Genomic DNA, 21,963 nt, shown 5'->3' on the forward strand with positions numbered 1-21,963 from the left:
AAAATTAAGTCAGTCATGAAGTCGAAAGGTCAGTTTAAGTCTTCAAGCAGTCCTTTGCAGCAAGGCATATGACTTGGCAATTTAATGTATTAGTTTATTGAATTGCCAGTCTGTTGTGTTGTTTATTTTTAATCTTTCTTAATACTGATAACCATTATTAGCAGAATTTTCACAAAGCAGTTGTATCTTATCCAGAAATGTTTATGGTTAACTAGTTCTTATGACTTATAAGGCTGATCCTATTTTTTTAATTAAAAAAATCCTATTAACGTACTAAAATATGCCCTTTCCTTGAGCAATAACACATTCAGTGCTCTTGCATTATTTTTCCATAGGGTGCTGGAAGGATGATCCTCTTGGTTTCCCAGTCTAGTGTCTGCCTCAGATCTCATGGCAAGAGCTTACAGAGATTTCCTGTGCAGTGCTCTTTAGACCTTCTCTTTTTTCTATTTTTTAAAAAAGGTCTGTACTGCTGTTTTCTCCATCTGTTATCCCTCTTCAGTCTCCTCCCCTATCTAACAGAGCCTTCTCCCCCTCCCCTCTGACTGAACTATGTGGCCATGCAATGGGAGAGGAGAAGTCAAGCATGTTGGGGTTCAGGACAGGAAGAGGATGCAGGGATTGGAGTCGGGATACTAGACATCACAGGAAGAGCTCACTACCCAAGTGCCAACCCAGATGCCTTGGCAGGTTCTCCATCAAGTCTTTCTAGAGATAACTACAGCCTGAAACAGACAGGCAAAAAGTGTTGGCTTTGGGGGGCAGGCATCCAGATGACACATGCTCGTAAAACGGCTAAAAGCTGCACTGAGCAGGGAAAAGTGGCACAAAATTGGAGCGGTGAAAAGCCGCTACTCCCACGGTCCTATATGGGACCGTGGCAGCGGCCTGCTTCCAGAGGAGCCCATCTGGTCACTGTGGTCCTGCACTGATTGGCAGTACCTCTTAGAATTGTCTTTAATTCCCATTGCTAGATGAAAGAAGTTATCTCAACATCACTTTTGCATATTAAACAGGCAAGAAAACTTCTCAAAAGTCCAAGATCATTGAGTCAGCAGCATTTCTGTTTTAAGCAGTTTTTTCTTTACCAAGTTTCTTTTGTTACAGAAGTAATTCAATTCCAGTTGCCATAGCTGTCTATCATTGACATATGTGTTTATCAAAAATTGGATCAGGAGAGCTTTAATCTAAGTTACTTTGGGAAAGGAGACAGTATTCTGGAAAGCAAGAGCTGGAGATAATAGTCAAACTGGAGATAATAGTCAAACTAGAGGGAGCAAGGCAAATAGGGGGAAAACTGTACATAGGCAGCTAGGGGGGAATGTCCTATGGCAGTGATGGCGAATCTTTTAGGGACTGAGTGCTCAAATTCAAAGGCGTTCTGGCACCAGGTATTACCCAGGTGGGACTTCCAGGGGGCAGGAGCTCTGGGGACGGGACTTCCCCAGAGACAGCAAAAGGCCCAGGAGGGCGGGAGGGGGAAGAAGAGGGACAAGTGTGCATCTGTCCCTTCTCTTCCTCCTGCCCTCCTGGGTTTTCAGCTGTATCCCGAAAGGCAGCTAAAGGCATGGGAGAGCAGGGGAAGAGGAGGAACAGGCGTGCACCTGTTCCCTCGTCCTCCCTTCTCTCTGTGTGAACTCCAAATGGCTTTGTGTGCCGGAGAGGACACACATGCCATAGGTTTGCCACCATGGTCCTGTGGTCTTCGATGTCTCTAGACTAATGCACAGAGTATGGGAAATAAGATGCATTTGAACTCCTAGCACAGCAAACCAAATACAAAATAATAGGCATCACTGAAACCTGGTAGGATGAGTCTCATGATTGGAAATGTAGTGATAGAGGGGTATCATCAGGGATGTTTACACCTGTGAAGAGATCCAGGACTTAAATCCTGGAAACCAGGTGAAGAGCATATGGATAAAACTTAAAAGGGGAAGGAAACAGCAAGCATGTTATTGTGGAAGCCTACTACACACACCCCAATTCAAGACTTTGAATCACGTCTTTCTAGAACACAAACACACACATGGAGACATGTAGTAGTGCTGGGTAATTTCAACAATCCTGATATTTGCTGGAAGTCAAACTCAGCCGAAAATTTAATGTCCAGCAAATTCCTTATTTGCCTGGCAGACAGTTTAATTGTCCAAAAGGTGGAAGAGGCAACAAGGGAATCAGCTATTTTAGATTTGATCCTAACCAACAGGAATGATCTGGTTAGTGGGGTGGAAGTGGTGGGATCCTTAGGTGGGAGTGATCAGGTTCTCCTGGATTTTGTGATATAGTCGAATGGGGAAGCCAAGCATAGACATGCATTCTAGACTTTAGAAAACTTGATTTCACAAACAGGGAAATACTGGGTGTGATCCCATGGCCATGAATACTTTAAAAAAGGGAAGAATATTTAGGACAGATGGGAGTTTTTCAAAAGGGAGATATTGAAGGCACACTTGCAAACAGTTCCAGTGAGGAGGAAAAATAGGAGGTGTTTCAGGAAACACACTAAAGAACTGAGTTCATTATGGATGACTAAAGAACTAAGTTCTTTTCAACGGAGCTAAGTTTTACATGTGAGATGTATAAGAAATGGGAAAAGGGGGAAATTGCCAAAGAAGAATTCAAACAAATAGCATGTTTAGGGGTAAGGACAGAAAAGTTAAAGCACAGAATGAGCTCAGGCTTGCTAGAGAGGTTAAGAATGGTAAAAAGGGTTTTTTTAAAAAATGTCCATAGCAAAAGGAAGAAGAAGGAAAGGGTAGTGCCATTGCATTAATGAGGTGGGAAAATGCTAACAGGAGACAGAGAAAGACTGAACTGCTCAACAGCTGCTTTTCCTTGGTCTTATCTCAAAAGGGAAAGAGATGAAACTGCGGGAAATGGAGCAGAGGACACGAGAGGAAATGCAGCACAGAATAAGTGTGAAGGACTGTATCTCCCCGTATGAACCTCCGAGAACATTGAGGTGATCAGGAGAGGCCCCTCTCTCCGTCCCACTGCCCTCTCAGGCGCGTTTGTGGGAACAAGAGAAAGGGCCTTTTCAGTGGCTGCTCCCAGGGTTTGGAGCTCCCTCCCTGGGGAGGCCAGGATGGCTCCATCCCTGCTGTCCTCCTGGCGGCAGGGAAAGATGTTTCTGTGCCGCCAGGCTTTTGCATGGCAGGCATGCTGTTTTGTTTTTGTCTTAAAAGAGTTTTAAACTTTAAATTTTAATAATGTAATGTTTTTAATGGGTTTAATTGTTTTTTAAACTTGTACTTTGCATATTTTATAGTGTTTTAACTTGGACTGTTTTCGATTTGTAATCCGCCTTTAGTCCCTATATTGGGAGGAAAGTGGGATATAAACAAACACAATAATAATAATAAATAGTAAAGAGGTAGTATAGAAATACCTGGTTAATCTAAATGAATTTAAGTCTCCAGAACCAGATGAACTAGATCCAAGGTTATTAAAACCACAGGGAGAATCTTTGAGTGCTCTTGGAAAACGGGAGTAGTCCCAACAAGCTGGAGGAGGGCAAATGTCCCCATTTTTGAAGATGGGGGGGGGTCCCAAACAATTACTGCCCAGTGAGCCTGACTTCAATACCAGGCAAAATTGTAGAGCAGACCATTGAACAGAGTCTGAGAGAATTTAGGAGTGCAAAAAGTCAACATGGATTTGTCAAAAACAAGTCATGCCAGGCCAATCTCATCTCGTTTTTGGATAAAATTAGCAGCTTGGTAGATGAAGGGAATGTTGCTGATGTAGCATATTTTGATCTCAGAAGGCCTTCAACACAGTCCCCCATGATATTCTAACCAACAAGCTAGTAAAATGTGGGTTAGCCAAAGCTACTGTTAGGTGGATTTGTAATTGGTTGACCAGCTGAACTTAAAAGGGAGTGCAGTAATGTCTCCTCTTCATCCTGGAGAGAAGTGATCATTGGGTAACACAGGGTTCTGACCTGTGTCCAATGCTATTCAACATCTTTATTAGTGACTTGGATGAAGGAATAGAAGGCATGCTTACTGAATTTGCAGATGGCACCACATTAGGGGGAGTAGCTAACACGCCAGAGGACAGGATCAAAATTCAAAATGACTTTAATTGATTAGAAAGCTAGGCCAAAACTAACAAAATGAATTTCAGAAATGGTGTTGAGAAGCTGAAGCATGCCCAGAGGTGGGTAACGAAAATGGTGAAAGGTCTGGAAGCCATGCGACCTAGGAGCTGGGTATTATTAGCCTGGAGAAAAGAAGGTTAAAAGATGATATGATAGCCCCATTTAAATATTTGATGGGGTGTCATATTGAGGATGGAGCAAGCTTGTTTTTGGCCGATCCAGAGACTGGGACACGGAGCAGTGGATTCAAACTACAGGAATAGAATTTCACCCCAACCTTAGGAAGCATTTCCTGACAGAGTTGTTTGACTGTGGAATATGCTGCCACGGACTGTGGTGGAGTATCCAACCTGCACACCAAGTCCTGGCATATCTTACACAGCTTAAGCAGTGTCCCAAATTTTAAATACCCTTTTTGCCTCCAGTTCTCACCCACAGCCATGTGGTCTAACTTCAGTCTTTCCCGCTCCAAGCCACAGAAGTGATGTCCTGAGCCCAAGCCTTGCAATAATTTCCTAATTGGCACCACCACTACTAGTTAAAGATGTGGCTAAGTGAGTGAGTTCTTGCAGGCAGGCAAAGAATGGGAGACACTATCACATGAAGCTATCAGCACTGTTGTGCAATGCTTTTAAGGGCTCTTGAAAAGGAATTTAATGCAGCCCTCATCCCCACCATGGTCCTAATGGCCGCTGGTTCCCCCCCTTTTTTCCTGCGCACCCCTCCCCCCGACCCATTTCCCTCACTGCCCACTGGGTCTTTCCACTGACCCAAGGGGATGTATTGCCCACTGGGAATCAGTTCTTTAGATCTTAAACAACTTAATAAAGAGTGAAGTAAGCAGTGAGTATTTAAGATCTTGTGTCATCCATAGAATCATAGAATCATAGAGTTGGAAGAGACCACAAGGGCCATCCAGTCCAACCTCCTGCCATGCAGGAACTCTCAATCAAAGCATCCCCAACTGATGGCCATCCAGCCTCCGCTTAAAGACCTCCAAGGAAAGAGACTCCACTACACTCCCAGGGAGTGTGTTCCACTGTCGAATAGCCCTTACTGTCAGGAAGTTCCTCCTAATGTTGAGGTGGAATCGCTTTTCCTGTAGCTTGCATCTATTGATCCAGGTCCTAGTTTCTGAGCAGCAGAAAACAAGCTTGTTCCCTCCTCAATAGGGCATCCCTTTAAGTATTTAAACAGGGCTATTGTATCACCTCTTAACCTTCTCTGCTCCAGGTTAAACATCCCCAGCTCCCTGGGGCATTCCTCATAGGAGATGGTTTCCAGACCCTTCACCATTTTAGTTGCCCTCCTTTGGACATGCTCCAGTTTCTCAACATCTTTTTTGAATTGTGCCCAGAACTGGACACAATATCCCAAGTGGGGCCTGACCAAAGCAGAATAGAGTAGCACTATTACTTCCCTTGATCTAGACACTATAATTTTATTGATGCAGCCTAAAATTGCATTGGTCTTTTTAGCTGCCGCATCACACTGTTGACTCATGTTCAACTTGTGGTCTACTTGAACTCCTGGATCCCTTTCACACATATAAGTCTCTCGTTCAGCCAGGTGTCCCCCATCCTATATCTGTGCATTTTATTTTTCTGCCCTAATTGCATTACTTACATTTCTCTGTTTGGAATTTCATTTTGTTAGCTTTGGCCCAGTTTTCTAGTCTATTCAGGCAATTTTGAATTTTGATCCTGTCCTTTAGAGTATTAGCTACTCCTCCTAACTTGATGTAATTTACAAATTTGATAACTATGCCCCTAATACTGTCATCCAAGCCATTAATGATATTGAATAGCACTGGGTCCAGGACAGAGCCCTGTAGGACTCCACTGGACACTTCTCTCCAGGATAAAAAGGAACCATTGCTTAGCACCCTTTGGGTTTGGCCAGTCAACCAGTTATAAATCCATGTAACAGCTACTTTGTCTAGCCCACATTTTACATGCTTGTTTGCAAGAATGTCGTGAGGAACCTTGTCAAAGGCCTTACTGAAATCAAGATATACTATATAGCATTCCCTTCGTCTACCAAACTGGTAATTCTTGGTTAGAAGGAAGTGATTTACATGTAAATCTGTGTGCTGCTTTGTTGTTGAATGACTTGGCCTCAGGATGGGAGGATATGTGTGTCTATTTAATTAGTAATCCATTGTCTGAGGGGAACCCCCTGACCTTGGGTGGTCTTCATTTGCTTGTGCCGAGTCTTAATTTTAGTGTTGTTCAGGACTGGCAACCAAACTTTGTTTACTTTCAATGTTTCTTCTTTCCTGTTGAATTTGTCCAGCTGTTTGTAGATTTCAATGGTCATGTTTTTGTCTGAGGTGGTCAGGACTAGAGAAAGGTTAAGTTCTGTCTTAGGGGGAAACGTCTGAAATAAGCTCTGCCTGTAATAATTGTTATTGTTGATAGGATGTATGGGGAACAAAACATGAGGAAAGGTTGAAGCTGGATTTGTTCAGCTTGGTGGAGAGAAGACCAAGGGGGTGACATGACTGCACTCTTTTCAGTTCAGTTCCATTCATCTTTATTATAGTCATAGTAAGGGGATACAGAATAAAAGAAGATAATGGCAAAAACAAGGTAAAAATAGAGTAAAAACATGGGCTAAAAACAGTATTTAAAATATCCTTTTAAAATCCAGTGAAGCAAGGCAAGATTAATACTAGCCAACTGCGGAGGTCATTGCCTGACAGATTTTAACTGCAGCTGCACATAATCTGGCAACATGTTATATCTGGATTGGTGTCTGAAAGCAGCAAAGAGGTGTAAAATTGACTGGTGTGTCCTTGATGTTTATACAATAGAGGAGAGATAAGACTGAGGCAGATGTCTTTGTAGTATGAGCACTGGAGTAGTATGTTCTCTGTTGTCTCTATTTGGCCAGAGTCACATGGACGTAGTCTGAGAAGGAGGTCTTCTTATATTGGCCTTCAAGAACAGCTGAAGGGAGAACATGACATTGTACTAAAGTAAAGGCTCTCAGGTGTTTAGGCATCAAGTATTGTTGATGCCAAGTATTTGTTGAAGTCACTATGGCTGTGCATGTAATTTGTTGTGTGCTTTCAAGTTATTTCAAACCTATGGTGATACTAAGGCAACCCTGATGGCTGAGTGGGTTGCCCAAGGTCAGTTAGTGGGTTTTCACGGCCAAGCAGGGATTCGTAACCTGGTCTCCAGAGTTGTAGTCCAACGTTCAAATCACTACATCATCTTTAAACAAAGAAGATGGAGGAAGCTTGGTTTTTGTTGCCTTTTTTTTTTTACTGTTCCAGAGACTAGAACACAAACAGATTCAAATTAGAAGAGTTTTTAACCCAAACTTTAGGAAGAACGTCTTGACTGTAAGAACTGCTGGACAGCAGGACAATCTGTGTGGAAGGGTGGTGGACTCTCCTTCGTGGGAGGTTTTAAACAGAGACTGGATGCGAAGTCGAAGGCTTTCATGGCTGGCATCCATAGTTTTTTGTAGGTTTTTGGGGCTCTGTGGCCATGTTCTAGAAGGGTTTCTTCCTGACGTTTCGCCAGCATCTGTGGCTTTGGCATCTTCAGAGGATGCTTGCCTGGAAAAAGTTGTGTGTGTGTGTGTGTGTGTATAATATCCAGGCAAGCATTCTCTGAAGATGCCCATAGCCACAGATGCTGGCGAAACGTCAGGAAGAAACCCTTCTAGAACATGGCCAACCCACAACAAAACTATAGAGGCTGGATAGACATCTTCCAGGAGCGCTTGAGTTGTGTATTCATGCATGGGTGAGGGAAGGATGGCTCTTGTGGTCCCTTCAAAGCCTAAGATCCTAGAGGATGCTATCTTTGGAACCAGCCATAAGGGAGAAAAGGGGAATAGGGACACAATTATTCCCAACGTTTGACACAATCTGTCTCCTATATTCGTAGGTTTTGGACACATCTTCCTTGTATAGACTTATTAGTTTTCCAACCTCTTCCATTCTGAGGTCTGCCTACTATCATGAGGGACCAGAAGTACAGGGGTCACATTTGCTGGCCTTAGGGATGAATGACAAATGCCTAGAGAAGGATGTGAAGCCGAAGGCTTTTATGGCCAGCATCCACACTGGAGAGATAACCTGGTTTGGAACCGCTTTAACTTGTCTGGCTCACTGCTATGGAATTCTGGGAGTTGGAGTTTGTTGTGGGGCCTTAGGCCCCACAACAAACTCCAACTCCCAGAATTCCATAGCAGTGGGCCAGACAACAAGTTACAGCGATATAAAACCGGGTTATTTCTCCAGTGTGGATGCCTCTCTAGAGAACTGTTTTGTCTAGGAGTTTATTTAGCGCAACTCTATGGTCAACTTCCGGCAAGTAGAGTTGCCCTGGAGGACCTAGAGATTCCTAGAGCGGCCCTATGAAGGAAACCCGGAAGAAGCGTCAGTGTGACGCAAGGGGGCGTTACTGGGAAGGGTAACAAAGGAAGGCAACTTCCGGCGGAAGTTGTCCTCCTGGGATGGCTGGGCCGGTGTCATCGTCATAATCGTAGGCGGCAGTTGGGCCGGGAGCATGGCGTCGGCGTCGTCGGCGTCGCTGGGCGATCTCTGGGCGGAGGCTCCTCCGGAGAGGCGCATCTTCCTGGCGGTGCTCCTCTTCTCCTGGGCCGTGTATCTCTGGGAGGCGCTGCTCGCCTGGCGGCAGGTCAGGCCCTCAACACGGAGCCCTTCCTCCGGACCAAGGGAGCCTCGGTTGCCCGCGGGAGGCTCTCGCTTGCTGGCCTAAGGACCCAGGGACAGGGCTAGCTTTGGAGCCTCAGAAACGGGGACAGGACATTTAGGCTGCTTCCACACTGGAGACATAACCCGGTTTGGCACCGCTTTAACCGCCCTGGCTTAAGGCTATGGAATTCTGGGAGTCGGAGTTCGTTGTGGGCACATACTCCAACTCCCAGAATCCCATCGCCTTTTGAGCCAGGCTCTCCTCTGGACCCCACAACATGCTCCCAGAATTCCATAGCCTTGAGCCAGGGCCCGCTCTGGGCCCCACAACAAACTCCAACTCCCAGAATCCCATAGCCTTTTGAGCCGGATAAAGAGTTAAAAGCGGTGCCAAACCGGGTTATTTCTCCAGCGTGGATGCAGCCCGAGTCCCTCTTCCTTCCATTGAGTGTAAGGCAGTGTCAATGGCTCTTGTCCCTACCTCTCTTGTTTCCAAACTCTGGTCCTCCGGGGGATTTGGACTCCAGTTCCCAGAAGCCTCAGACCTCTTGGCGAACGGTCGGGATTCTGGGAGCTGGAGTCCAGAACATCCGGAAGACCGGATTGTGGGAGTCGCTGCTGTTTGTATATCTTTAGCAGCCAGAGGTGTCTTGGTAGGCAGTAAGTGCCCCCCTCTCTGAGTCCGTACTTGCTGTTAGTAGCGGAGGTCCGTGTCACGAAGCAGGAGATTCGGAGTGAGTACTTCTTCAGAGGATGGAGTATGAAAGCCATTGCCATAGACTAGCAACAGACATCAGCTAAAAGGGTTAGGAAATAGACAGATGAATGGAGCTTGTAAATGTACTTTAAAAAGGTTTTTGGGCTTAGTGGTTACTTTGAGACCCACATTTCTTCCAGCGGCAGCTCTTCTCAATAGCCTTCTAAGGTTGATATGGCTGAGAGATTTACCCAGAGACACCAGTGGTTTAGTAGAGATCAGAAGGTAGCCTCCCTTGAGTACAATACACCATCCCACGCTACTCTCTCCCAAGGTATGGCATTTGGGAGGGCTGTCCATCAGCGTTGCTGCTAATATGAGGCTGCGTTCCTGTGTATACTTAGCTGTAATGGGCCCAGCCATCCTTTCATCTGGTGCATTTCTAGGAAGAAATAACAATATAGTGTTGATACACTCCAGGATGAAAATCACAGCTATCTAGTTTAGATCATAAGTAGCCTTTTTTGATAATCTGGCCTGGGTCAAAATTTATTTAGGTCTGTCATTAAAAAAGTTTTACGCAGGGCCAAGAATGGTGTTCTCCAACTTTTGAGATCCTCCAGAAGAGTGGGTGGTCAATCAGATAAAAGCCTGGTTGCTCTCTAGTATTCTTCAGCAAGAGAGGCATATTGCAGTCAACACTGGGAACCAATACTGCTATCATGACTATTTATCACTGATAGCAATAGCAAGTACATTTCTATACCTCTTATCAGTGCACTTAAGCACTCCCTAAGCAGTTTACAAAGTGTAAGCTACAATTGCTCCCAACAATATGGGTACTCCATGGCCACAATCCAGTGGTTTACTTCCAGTGGATCCCACTACTTCTGCCAGACTTTGTCAAGCCCCATGCAACCCATGGAGCCTTTCACCAGAGAGTGCGTCTTCTTGGATAATGTATATAACTGTGCTAGACTCATAGAGTGGAAGATAGATCATGTTGGATAATGTTACGCTTTAATGAGGGACTGGTTAAATTATTAGAGATGGCGACGTTGATAAAGACCCTGTATAAGCAATAAGGATTGGAGGGGGGCTAACCCTATTGTGACCGTGGGTATATTTAGTATAGTTAATGTAAATTGATAAACGTATTAGATTCAAGGTAAACTGGGACTCTGAGAAAGTAAGACTAAGGCCTGGGAGAAGGAGGGTTTGGTAACCCATGAGAAGGTTTGTAAGAAGCAGCCAGGTGTGTTATTACTGTGAGATGAAGGACATGTCTGGACCCTTGGCTGACCATCTGGAGATATCTCATGGATAGTATAAACAATGCCTACTGGTTCTGTGAGAATGGAATGTGTTGATTAGAGCTTGTAACCCAAACAACATGATGGTGGGAAACTGGTGAGAGCAGGAGTCTCTCGAGGGAATAGCCAGTGGGATTAGCTGGGTAGCCCTTGGGTGGGACCCCAATGAAAACCCTATACAAATATCTAGTTGGACAGTTGTAATTCAGAGCTGACAAAAACTATGTCAGTGAGTTGCCTGTTATCTCCAGCTGTTCTTATTCTTCAATAAATCACTCTGTGCTACACTCCAGAATCTGGTTATTACATCTGAGAAGGAAGCTCAGCTAGCAGAGAACCAGGACAGAACTGCTAGTCTCCCCTTCCCATGCATCCTGCTCTGGAGGGCTAGGAATCACCTTGGACCATTTGTTTTCTGAAGGGATGGGCAGAGGAAGAAAGATTTATTTATACCACTGGATTTTGGCCTACTAATTTGTTTCATTCCTTCTTTAAAGCCATCTGAATTGATGTCCATTAACACATTTACCAATTCCTCAGTTATGTGCTATTTAGAGAGTCAGGGAGATGTACTGGTTTGAGTGTTCAACTATGGAGATTACTACACTATGCTCCTATTCCACTTCGAACTGCTTCAGCTGCCTTCTGTTGTATTCTGGGATTTGTAGTTCAGTGAGGCCTGAGAGTTCTCTGGCTGAGAATTTTAAATGCCCCTCCCTAAATAGCAAATCCCAGAATGCAACAGGAGGCAGCCAGAGTAATACAAATGAAATAGCAGCACTAGAAGAGTGTAGTGCATAATCGGATACTGGGAGACCAGAGTTCGGACTCTCACTTGGCCATTGAAACCTACTGAGTGAACTTGGGCATATTGCATTCTCTCAGATTCAGAGCAAGGGCATATCCCTCTGAGCAAATTCTGCCAAGAAAACCCCCTGGGGTTGCTATAGGTCTGAAATGACTAGAAGGCACACAAAAGCAGCAACAACAGATATGCTGTTCACTGTGTGCTACGTAATGAAGTACTGTCCTGAATCTCCCACCATCCAACCATGGTCTCCTGGAGTCCTTGGCCAACACTGAAATTTCCTAGTATGGCTCTATAATACTAAAATGATATCAAACTTCACAATTTCCCCATGTGTTGTTTTCATAGATATGGAATGCCTGTTGATCACCATAACATGTTTCAACTATCTTTGGATTCGCGGGCAGTGGATTTCCAGTGTCATGCGGAAGTGTCTTTTTCTTCTTAGAGGTTGCATGCTATGTTTCAAATATGACTGCTGTGTTTCCAATTTTTCAGAGGACTGTGTACAGGACAACCACCCATGTCCCACTGGAATTGGGGCCAATTATGGACTCGGAAACATTTGAAAAATCCCGCCTTTATCAATTGGATAAAAGTGCTTTCAGCTTTTGGTCAGGACTATACTCAGAGATTGAGGGCACAGTAAGTATCTTCCCTCCTTTTTGTTTTTGTGCAGTGTTCAGTGGTTCAGAATGTAAAGTAGTTTACTTTTTAATAAACTGGGAAGGCTTTTTTTTTAGCAGCAGAAGAAGCACAAGGCTGGATCTAATCCTGCAACAGATGATATAAACAATCTATCTACTGGAACTGGAGCTTGAAAACCTTAATATCTTCAACTAAAATTCCAAAAGAATCTGCCAGAATCTGTAATGTTAGTTACAGTATTTATACAGCACAGTATAAGTTCCTTGTGTTTTGTGTGATACCTAATATTAAAAGTCTTGGCCCTGTAACCTTAACTTTTTTTGGTTGTTCTGTGGGTTTTCACATTTCTAGTCAGGGGTTTCACTGTTGTTCTTTTTTATTTCATTAGCCTTTTATTTCATTTCATTTCATTTGCTTTTCTCTGGTGTCTGAGACAGAGAAAAGCAGCTGTTGTGCCCTTTCTCCAGATTCTATTGCCCATTGTTCTGACCTCCATTGTGCCTTGCCATTAGTGGCTTTTCCCTCCACTCCAGCTGCCATTGCTCTGACCTCTGAGGGAAAGAAGAGCAGCACGGACAGCTCCATCATGCCTTGGCTTCAACAGCTGGCAAGAAGCCCTACTTTCATTCTAGCTGCCACTGCTCTGACCTCTGAGAAAGAGAAAAGCAGCCTGCCACCCCCATTTCCTTGTGATCTTGCCTTATTTACATTGTTAGCCTGAGGGTAGGGAACTCTCAATTAAAGCTTATAAGCTGCTCTGAACACATTTGGGATGAAAGATGGGGTATGAACGGTTTAAATAAATAAATACATCAATACATAAATATAAAGCTGCCAAATGAGTCTGGCTCTCAAACTCAATTGTTGATACAATAGTCAAAGTCAACTCTAATTGCCAAAATGGAGGTCTAATAGTATTTTGTGGGAAATTGTATCAGCAGACTGATCCCTGCAGTGTTTTTGCTTTTATAGGTGATACTTCTGTGTGGAGGAATTCCTTTCCTTTGGTCTGTCTCTGGAGATATTTCCAGCCGTGCGGGTTTTGGGTCTGAGTATGAAGTAGGTGCATTTGTTATTTGAACACTGATATACTAACTTACTCCCTTCTTAAACTGTTGCTTTGGGCCTGATTCATCAGGGCTCTTATTAAGTTCTTATGCTCATTTAGTCTTGTATCCTGTTTTCCACAGTGGCTAGCCATATGACTCCAGCATGCCCACAAGCAGGGCAGGAAGAAAGTAGCCTTGTTTCACCTGTGCTTTGCTGTAGCTGGTATTCAGATGTGCTCTGTCTCTGAACCTGCAACTTTCATCCGGCAAATAAGCCATGTATAGATTTATCTTACATGAAACCTGGGTATGAATCATAGGGTTGGAAGAGACTGCAATGGCCTTCCCTATGCTGTGCAGAAATAAAAGCTAAAGCACTCCCAGCAATGCATATCCAGCCTTTTCTTAAAGACATATTTCATCAATGATGAAAGAGTCCATTTCTCTCTGAGGCACTCTATTCCATTGTTGAACAGTCAAGAAGTTCTTTCTAATGTTTGGATGAAATCTCTTTTCTTGCTATTTTAATCCATCGGTTAGCATCCCAGTCCCTGGGGCTGCAGAAACTAAGCTTGCTGCATCTTCTACATGGAATGGGCAAGTCCTTGATCCTGATTTTAGAGAAAATGTTTAGATCAGTGCCTAATTTTTCTATCTACCTGTCTGCAGCAGAGACAGAGGCCCACAGAGATCTCAAAGCAAATCCAACCCATGGAGGTCAGCTTGAAGGGTATCCTCACCATATCTGATAATTGGAGATAGTGGGAATTCCCCCCTCTGGTTTAACTCTGCACTCTTCTGTGCTTGGGTAAGAGAGAGGAGGCAGCAGAGGGAGTAGGCAGCAAGGATAGATATGCTCTCAACTTGGTATTCACAAGTGCCAACCAGCACTCTGCTCCTTCTCATACTTTCCAATGCAAACAAAGGGAGAAGAAAGCCATCCATGTTCTCCGCTGAAATACATAAGGTATAAAACAGGTATCACCACTGGCCCGATACTATTTGTACACCAATGCGCACAAGGCTTCATCCCATGTTATAGTAGTTAAGTTCTGTAGCGGGTCTCATCCAGTTTAAGAATTTGCACCAGCTGAAATATAAAGTTGATTTTTAGCTTCACTAGGGTCATCAGAGTTAGGTACCTATTGGGAGTTTCCTCTAGTATTTATAGACTGGGAACAAATCTCACACATCAATCTAATTTGCACTAGATGGAATTAAAAAAAAAATGAGGCTTCCTATCTCCTTTCTAAATTATGGTGTCAAGAAACCCGAGGAAAACTAGGCCTGTTTTTTATGTGACATACAGTATCTTGTGATCTCAGTTCTGTACTGAAAATAAGCTCTCATGCTGAGCATGTTCTCAGAGATAGCCACACACTGGTGCAGTGTGGACTTTGGAGTTCTAATGAAAAACAAAGTTGGTCCTCCAGAACTGAAGAGTATACTCTTTGGAATCCATTAGTGTCTCATATTTCATCAATTCCAATGAATCTGTTGTAAATATTACTAAGTCTGTGACCAGCTTTCTGTATCTAAATTGAATAATACCTATTTATATTTCCCCCCTTGTGCATAGATCGTTCAGTCATTGGTCTTCTTGCTGCTTGCTACACTCTTCAGTGCAGTCACAGGTCTGCCTTGGAGCCTCTATAATACTTTTGTCATTGAGGAAAAACATGGCTTCAATCAGCAGGTATTGTGTAGTACGTCTTTGTTGCCAAATAATATAACTTTCCTTCCACATTGTCTTTTCTAAAAAAAATAGTTCCGTGGTTTTTTTGATGACTTTTTAAACATTACATTCAAACTGAAATCTCATGTTGGTTGCTCTCCTAACAAGCCAAAACCATAAGTCCAAACAAGACATGGGTTATGTTTCTTGCTTTCTAGGAGAGTAACAAGTCAGGGTATTGATTTAGATGTAACAGATGTATCAAATAATGGAAGGTGCCTTCCTGATTGGTTTAGCCAGTCCCATTGGAAAGAGGAATTAAATAAGAATTATATATCAGCAATGGTTATATCCAAAGTAGTTTGTATACTTGGCTACAGATGCTTTGCCTTACTATCTTTCTTTACCCCCAGACTCTGGGATTCTTCTTTAAAGATGCGATCAAGAAATTCATCGTGACTCAGTGCATCCTTTTGCCAGTGACATCACTTCTACTTTACATTATCAAAATAGGCGGAGATTATTTCTTCATTTATGCATGGCTTTTCACTTTATCAGTTTCTTTGGTGAGTACATGATGACTGACTGTGTCCAGATTTATTTAATGGGTAACTATTAAATGATGATGATGAGGTTGAATTAGTCCCTAGGTTGTTTTCCCTGCTGATCCATTTGCTAGTCATGATTTTCCTTCCAGTTTTCTGTGCAAGAGTGTGACATGGTTGGCTTTCTTACGTGAGCACAGTCATTTACTAAACTAGGGTTGTGAAGACTCGTGTCCCCTGGATGTATAGGTTTCATCACCTAGCCAGTGTAGCCAATAAGGACTGTGGGATTTATTGTCCAGGAAATCTGGAAGGTGCAGAATTGCCCACTTTTGTTATTAAATTACGCTTTTGTGCTGTAAGCCACTGTAGGTATAACCAACCAAATCAAGCTTACATTCAAGTACTCACTTGTTCACCTTGACCAACAAGGAGATTTTTTTAGGTTTTGTGCCTCTGCTGACTTTTAGGTTTTGTTTTGGTGGCAGTGTAATTGACGTGATAATGGTGGCAGCAAAACCAGCTTTAAAGGGGTTTGGCCCACCCTGTTCACAGAATGTGACCTAAAATTTGTGACCAGAAAGATAAAATTACTTCTTGCAAGGGACAAATGATACTGGATAAATGGGCTTAAGGTCTCTCTCTCTCTCTCTCTCTCTCTCTCTCTCTCTCTCTGCATTCCACAATAGGTTCTTGTCACAATCTATGCAGACTACATTGCTCCATTGTTTGATAAATTCATTCCACTCCCTGAAGGAGAGCTGAAGCAGCATATTGAGGCGATGGCAAAGAACATAAATTTTCCTCTGACAAAGGTTTATGTTGTAGAAGGTGAGAGTTAACACCCTGGACTTGGCTTTGTAGTTCTCTAACATCGATCTAGGTGTGAACAGAACAGTAATTCTCTGCTTATGTGCTTCTGGGGATTGAACCTTAGCTATTGGTCATGGAAACATGGTGAACCCTTACACAAGCAACCAGGAACAATTTATTTACTAGTCAGAATAACATGTTCTTTCACGAGAATTAAAAACCCTTGAATACCCATAGTGTTTCCCTCTGGACTGTCTTTTCTCCCCATATCCTTTCTTGCTAGTGTTTCTTTCCTTTTACCCCTTACCATCCCTGGTAACCCAAAATGGAGTGGGATCAGTTGATGATTTCAGCTAGAGAATGGACTCATACAGCCTATCTCCCATAAAACTTGTTCTTGAAATTAAAGGACATGTTTTTTTACTTCTATAATGTGGCTAAACTGTCTCCTCTGCTCTCCCTCTCCAGGTTCCAAACGGTCTTCCCACAGCAATGCTTATTTCTATGGCTTCTTCAAGAATAAGCGTATAGTGCTGTTTGACACTCTCCTGGAAGATTATTCTGCCCTTAACAAAGAACGCTCTGAGGAACCTGGATCAGAGACTCAGACAGCTGAAGAAAATGAAGAAGATGCCGAAGCAAAGTCCAAAGCCAAAGTAAGGATCTCTTTTTGATTATATTTTTCTTTTAGTCTGCTTTATTTATTTTTATTTTGCTCTACTGTATTGTATTGTACCATTGATAAGGATTCATTGTGATCCAGTTACTGTTCATATTGATCTATAACTATTTCTGCTTCCTATCCTCTGCAGTCATGATTATGGCAGCAAGTGTCTTAGCCCATACAGGGATAACTACTATATCATTCCTTTCCCCTTAATTCTAGAGTAAAAAGCAAGGTTGCAAAAATGAAGAAGTCTTGGCGGTGCTGGGCCATGAGCTGGGCCACTGGAAACTTGGCCACACTATTAAAAATATTGTCATAAGCCAGGTGAGCAGAAATACTGGGACTTTCCTATGTTCTACATGTGCATTTTGTGTTTGCTTAGAAAATAAGTTGGCTCTAGTGTTCTGATAAGTCAGCTTCATCCTTCTAGTATGAAAGCAATGAAAAGAAATAAGCATAAGCTCAAGTTTTTGGATGTGAATCTAGTGGTGACTCAGAGCTCTGTGTGTATATGTGCTTTCAGGTTACCAATGGACTTATGGCGATTCCATGAATTTTGTAGGGTTCTTAGCCAATGAATACTCAGGAGTGGTTTTGCTAGTTCCTGCCTCTGAAATATAGCCTGCTCACCTAATATTCATTGGCAGTCACCCATCCAAGTACTAACCAGGACTAAACCTGCTTAGCTTCCAAGATCTGGTGCCATTAGGATATTTTGGCCTCTAACCTGAGCTACATGGCTGCTTTTAAATCTTTAATTTGTTTGTTGAATTGAAATTATTTTTGCACAGACTTTCTGTTTACAAAATGCCCCAAATAGTTTGGACATCAAAAGAACAATGAAAAAATTACGATAAGTAAAACAAACAGATAGAACACATTAAACAAATCGTTCCCATTAAAATTTAACAATCAAGAACCATGTGACTTGCTTTTTGGAAAAAGAGTAGGTCTTCAGATTTCAAACATAAGGCAATGAAATTAAGATTTACCTTTTCCATCCAGTCTAAGGAAGTGGGAATTGCAGTTCTTTAATTTCATTTGTTTTTCCTATAGGTTTATAGAATGTTTACAGCTTTTCAGTCTCAAGGGCTAGGTCCATATTGAAGTCTGGCTGCCTATTGGCTTCCAGGCACAGTACAAGGTGTTGGTTATCACCTTTAAAGCCCTACATAGCTTGTGTCCAACTTATCTAAGGAACCGCCTTCTTCCATATAATGCGCCCCTTACACTCAGGTCCTCTGGGAGGAATTTATTGCAGCCTTTAAAGACCAGGCTAGTTGCTACCTCCCAGAGGGCTTTCTCCGTAACCGCTCCCAGTTCGTGGAATCACCTGCCGGATGAAATCCGTCAGATTACCAACCTAGACACCTTTAAAAAAGTGGTCAAGACAGATCTCTTCTGGCAGGCTTTTCCAGAATAAGTCCTGGGCCACATAATGATCACTCCATATACCATGGATTTTTGCGCTATGTTATGACTCTTCCTGTGACTATCAGATTTTTATTAGATTTTAATGTGATTATGTAATTTTAATCTTAATTGTTTAATTCTTTTTTAAGAGAGGGATATTGTGTATCTTCTGTATGATTTTATATGTTGTTAGCCGCTTTGATTGCTCTTACAATAAAGCTTTTAGTTTTTTTATCCATTGTTGGAAAAGGGTGGAGAAGGATGGCAGCCACACATGTACCTGTGAGTTAGAGGTTTTGCAGTACATTTTACAGTCCCATACATGTTGGGGCTTAGATTGATGGCAATAAAAATCCAAAACATCTTGAGCATTAAAAGGTTCTCATCCCTGTTGTTGATATGTTGAAGGTCTGCTGTGCTTAGAATAAGTTGGAGTATTTTGTACTGAAAGCCATTACTTTGGTTAGCCTACAAAGTAAGTAATTAGTATTTAAGGAGATATATTCTCTTTTTTCTTCCCAGATGAACTCCTTCTTATGTTTCTTCTTGTTTGCTGTGCTGATTAGTCGAAAAGAACTCTTTGCCGCCTTTGGATTCTACGACGCACAGCCAACTCTGATAGGCCTTTTAATCATCTTTCAGTTTATTTTCTCACCTTATAACGAGGTAAAGTACCATTCAGAATTTCAAAGTTAAATAATCATTGTTGAAATGCCACTGGCTTCCTCACTGGTTTAAATCTTCATTTCCATGATGAAATTATTAGTATTCTGATTTGTGCATTTTTTGATCCTGAGTTAATTTAAATTTCAACAAAACTTGTGGCACCCTACACATGAATGAGTTTAGCTTGGCATCAGATTTTGTGGACTGCAGCTGCCTTCTTCAGATGCATGGGAAATGGTCTTCATAAAAGCGGGATGCAATTGGGCTCTACTGATGTGCATTGGCGCTCCCTAGCTGGTGTCTCAATGTGCATTGGGAGCAGTGCACCTGGATCCTGTTGCGCATTGGTCCTGATGCATATTTGTCACTTTGCCACCTCCTCTATGTAGTAATGTAACAGCAGCCCCTTACTAGATATGGATGTTACAGGACAGGATGTTACAACTCACACAGTTGAAAGTCTTCTTACAAAGATATAAATCCCTAGCAGGATTCCATCCTATAACATTGAAAGCAAGTAAAAAACAATTACATTGTCATTTTAAAACCAAGCTCTAAGTTAAAACAATTTTAAAAAATGAAACGTAAGATAAATGAACCATCAACAACAATCAGTTGGTAGATAAAATCCTGTTTCAATGAAAAGGTCTTTGCCTCCTGGAAAACTAGGGCAACCTAGATGGTGAAAAGTTTGATAACCATACCTGGGGAGCAACTTAGGGAGCTGGGTATGTTTAGCCTGGGGAAGAGAAAGTTAAGAGGTGACATGATAGCCATGTTTAAATATTTGAGGGGATGCCTGAGGATGGAGCAAGTTTGTTTTGGGCTGCTCCAGCAATAAGGACACGGAGCAATGAGTTCAAACTACAGGAAAGGAGATTCTACTACAGTAGGAAGAATAAGACTTATTCTAACAGTGGAACATGCCTTGGAGAGTGGTGTAGTCTCCTTCTTGGAGGATTTTAAACTGAAGCCGAATAGCTATCTGTCAGGAGTGCTTCAGGGGTTTGGGCTGGATGGCCCTTGTTGTCTTTTTCAAATCTGTGATCCTTTGATTCCACAATTCATGACCATTAGTCATCCTAGTTGGGTCTTTTGGGATTTGAAATCCAAAAACATCCGGAGACTCATTGGTTGAGAACCATTGGTTTTGGAGGATTCTGAAATGCATTTTGATACCTCTACTAATGTTTCTTTCCTACCTACAGGTTCTCTCCTTTTGCTTAACTGTATTAAGCAGGAGATTTGAATTTCAAGCTGATGCCTTTGCCAAGGAACTTGGAAAGGCGAAAGACTTGTATTCTGCACTGATCAAGCTGAACAAAGATAACCTTGGATTCCCCGTTTCAGACTGGTTGTTTTCAATGTGGCATTACTCTCACCCTCCGCTGTTAGAAAGACTTCAAGCTCTGAAGGAATCTAAGCAAGACTGAAAGAAAGAACTCCTGGCTCAGTGACAGACTTTCTATCCCAAATTCAAATTCCTGTTTTTAAAAAGCATCACATACACACTCCCAAGCACACCATTCTCCACAAAGACAAGCGTGTTTCACCTCGTTGGAAACTAGCTGCCAGACATCCTATTTGCAACTAAACAAAGAGAAATAACCTTGTGGGGACTGTGTTGGGAGAAATATAATGCATAAGATTGGTCTCAATCACAATAGAGCTGGAGGGGGAAATAAATTGTCAGAACCTGAAGTGTTCATGCTTGAATTTGTTGAAAGCTTTGAATGTGACTTTTGTACCTTTTAAGCACTGTGTCTGGGTGTTCTTTCACAGGAAACTTCTAGCTTTCCTACCTCATCCATGTGTGGGGGTAACAAAACTAGAAGCCTACCCTGCCTTTATCATTTGGGATTCAAACATTTGGACCAGGCTGTTTCAAGTTGGTGTCTTCCAGGTGCGTTGGACTCAAAATCTCATCATCCTGAGGTATAGTGTAGTCTGACACGTTGGGGAGCATCAGCTTGGGGAAGGTTGAAGTAATAATAAACACTTTGTTCAAGTTCATACTTGCAGTGAATAAGAAAAAGACTTTACAGAGATGAGTGAAGCCACCTTTTTTTTCCCTTAACGGGGGACTGAGAATAAATTGCAGCTGATAAACAACCTTATGTGTGTGCATTACATAAATTGTTTGTGGTAGTACTGGTTTGGAACTTGTCTCATTCTCCAGGGAAGTTGTAACTGTAACTTCAGATATTGTCTTTCATAAGTGGAGAGGAAAGGACCATTGCCCAACAGGCTGCTTATCTTACATTTTATCTCCAAAGTCAGCATTCACATCATCTTCCCTTGCTTTTAAAAATGTTATATCTTTGTAGGCAGGAATTCAGTGTATACAGGTTTCCCTACTGTGACACTGATATAGGAAAAAACACTTTGCTTGTGAACAGCTTAAGACACAGAAATCCCATGCTGAAATAGTTAATATCCTTAGGTATGCAAGATGGTACATTTGGGGTGTGTGTGTGACAACTATGTAGCTTGGTCTGAGAAGATAAAATGTTTAGCAACGTACGGGGCATTTTATGACATTCCCTTGAATTTCCAGCTTGTTTCTTTTTCTCTCTCTCTTATCTTCCCCAGTGGTTTGTTCACTGAGAACAAAGATGGGGTGGCGACTGTTATGTATTAGGTACATGTATGTGCATATTCAATTCCTAATGTCAATCCCTATCCTTAATTTTAAGCTGTTTAAGTTTATTTATTTAAGGTATTTATGCCCGAAAGGCTCTCGGAGCGGCTTACAATTATTACTGTTTTTAATTGGACAGTCCCTGCCCTCAGGCTTACAATCTAAATAGAGACGACACAAAAGGAGAAGGGAAAGCGGGTGGGGAAGGGGGTCAGCTCCAGCAGTCCTCCTCTCCCTCTGAGGCC

The 21,963-nt window shown here is 42.4% G+C and overlaps 1 protein-coding gene across 1 annotated transcript; it reads left to right on the plus strand.

Annotated features, from left to right (window-relative positions):
- The first annotated feature begins 8,556 nt into the window (after positions 1–8,556).
- On the plus strand, positions 8,557–21,189 carry ZMPSTE24 (zinc metallopeptidase STE24). Its single transcript, XM_089478332.1, has 10 exons — positions 8,557–8,766; positions 12,100–12,246; positions 13,222–13,308; positions 14,878–14,994; positions 15,387–15,539; positions 16,208–16,349; positions 16,800–16,987; positions 17,218–17,322; positions 18,934–19,077; positions 20,286–21,189. The coding sequence occupies exons 1-10, from the start codon at positions 8,635–8,637 to the stop codon at positions 20,508–20,510; spliced, it is 1,440 nt and encodes a 479-aa protein (XP_089334458.1). The 5' UTR covers positions 8,557–8,634; the 3' UTR covers positions 20,511–21,189.
- The last annotated feature ends 774 nt before the right edge of the window (positions 21,190–21,963 follow it).

Source organism: Sceloporus occidentalis, unplaced genomic scaffold (assembly GCF_023333645.1).
Source record: "Sceloporus occidentalis isolate IW3139 unplaced genomic scaffold, rSceOcc1.0.p SCAF_13, whole genome shotgun sequence".
NCBI lineage: Eukaryota > Metazoa > Chordata > Lepidosauria > Squamata > Phrynosomatidae > Sceloporus > Sceloporus occidentalis.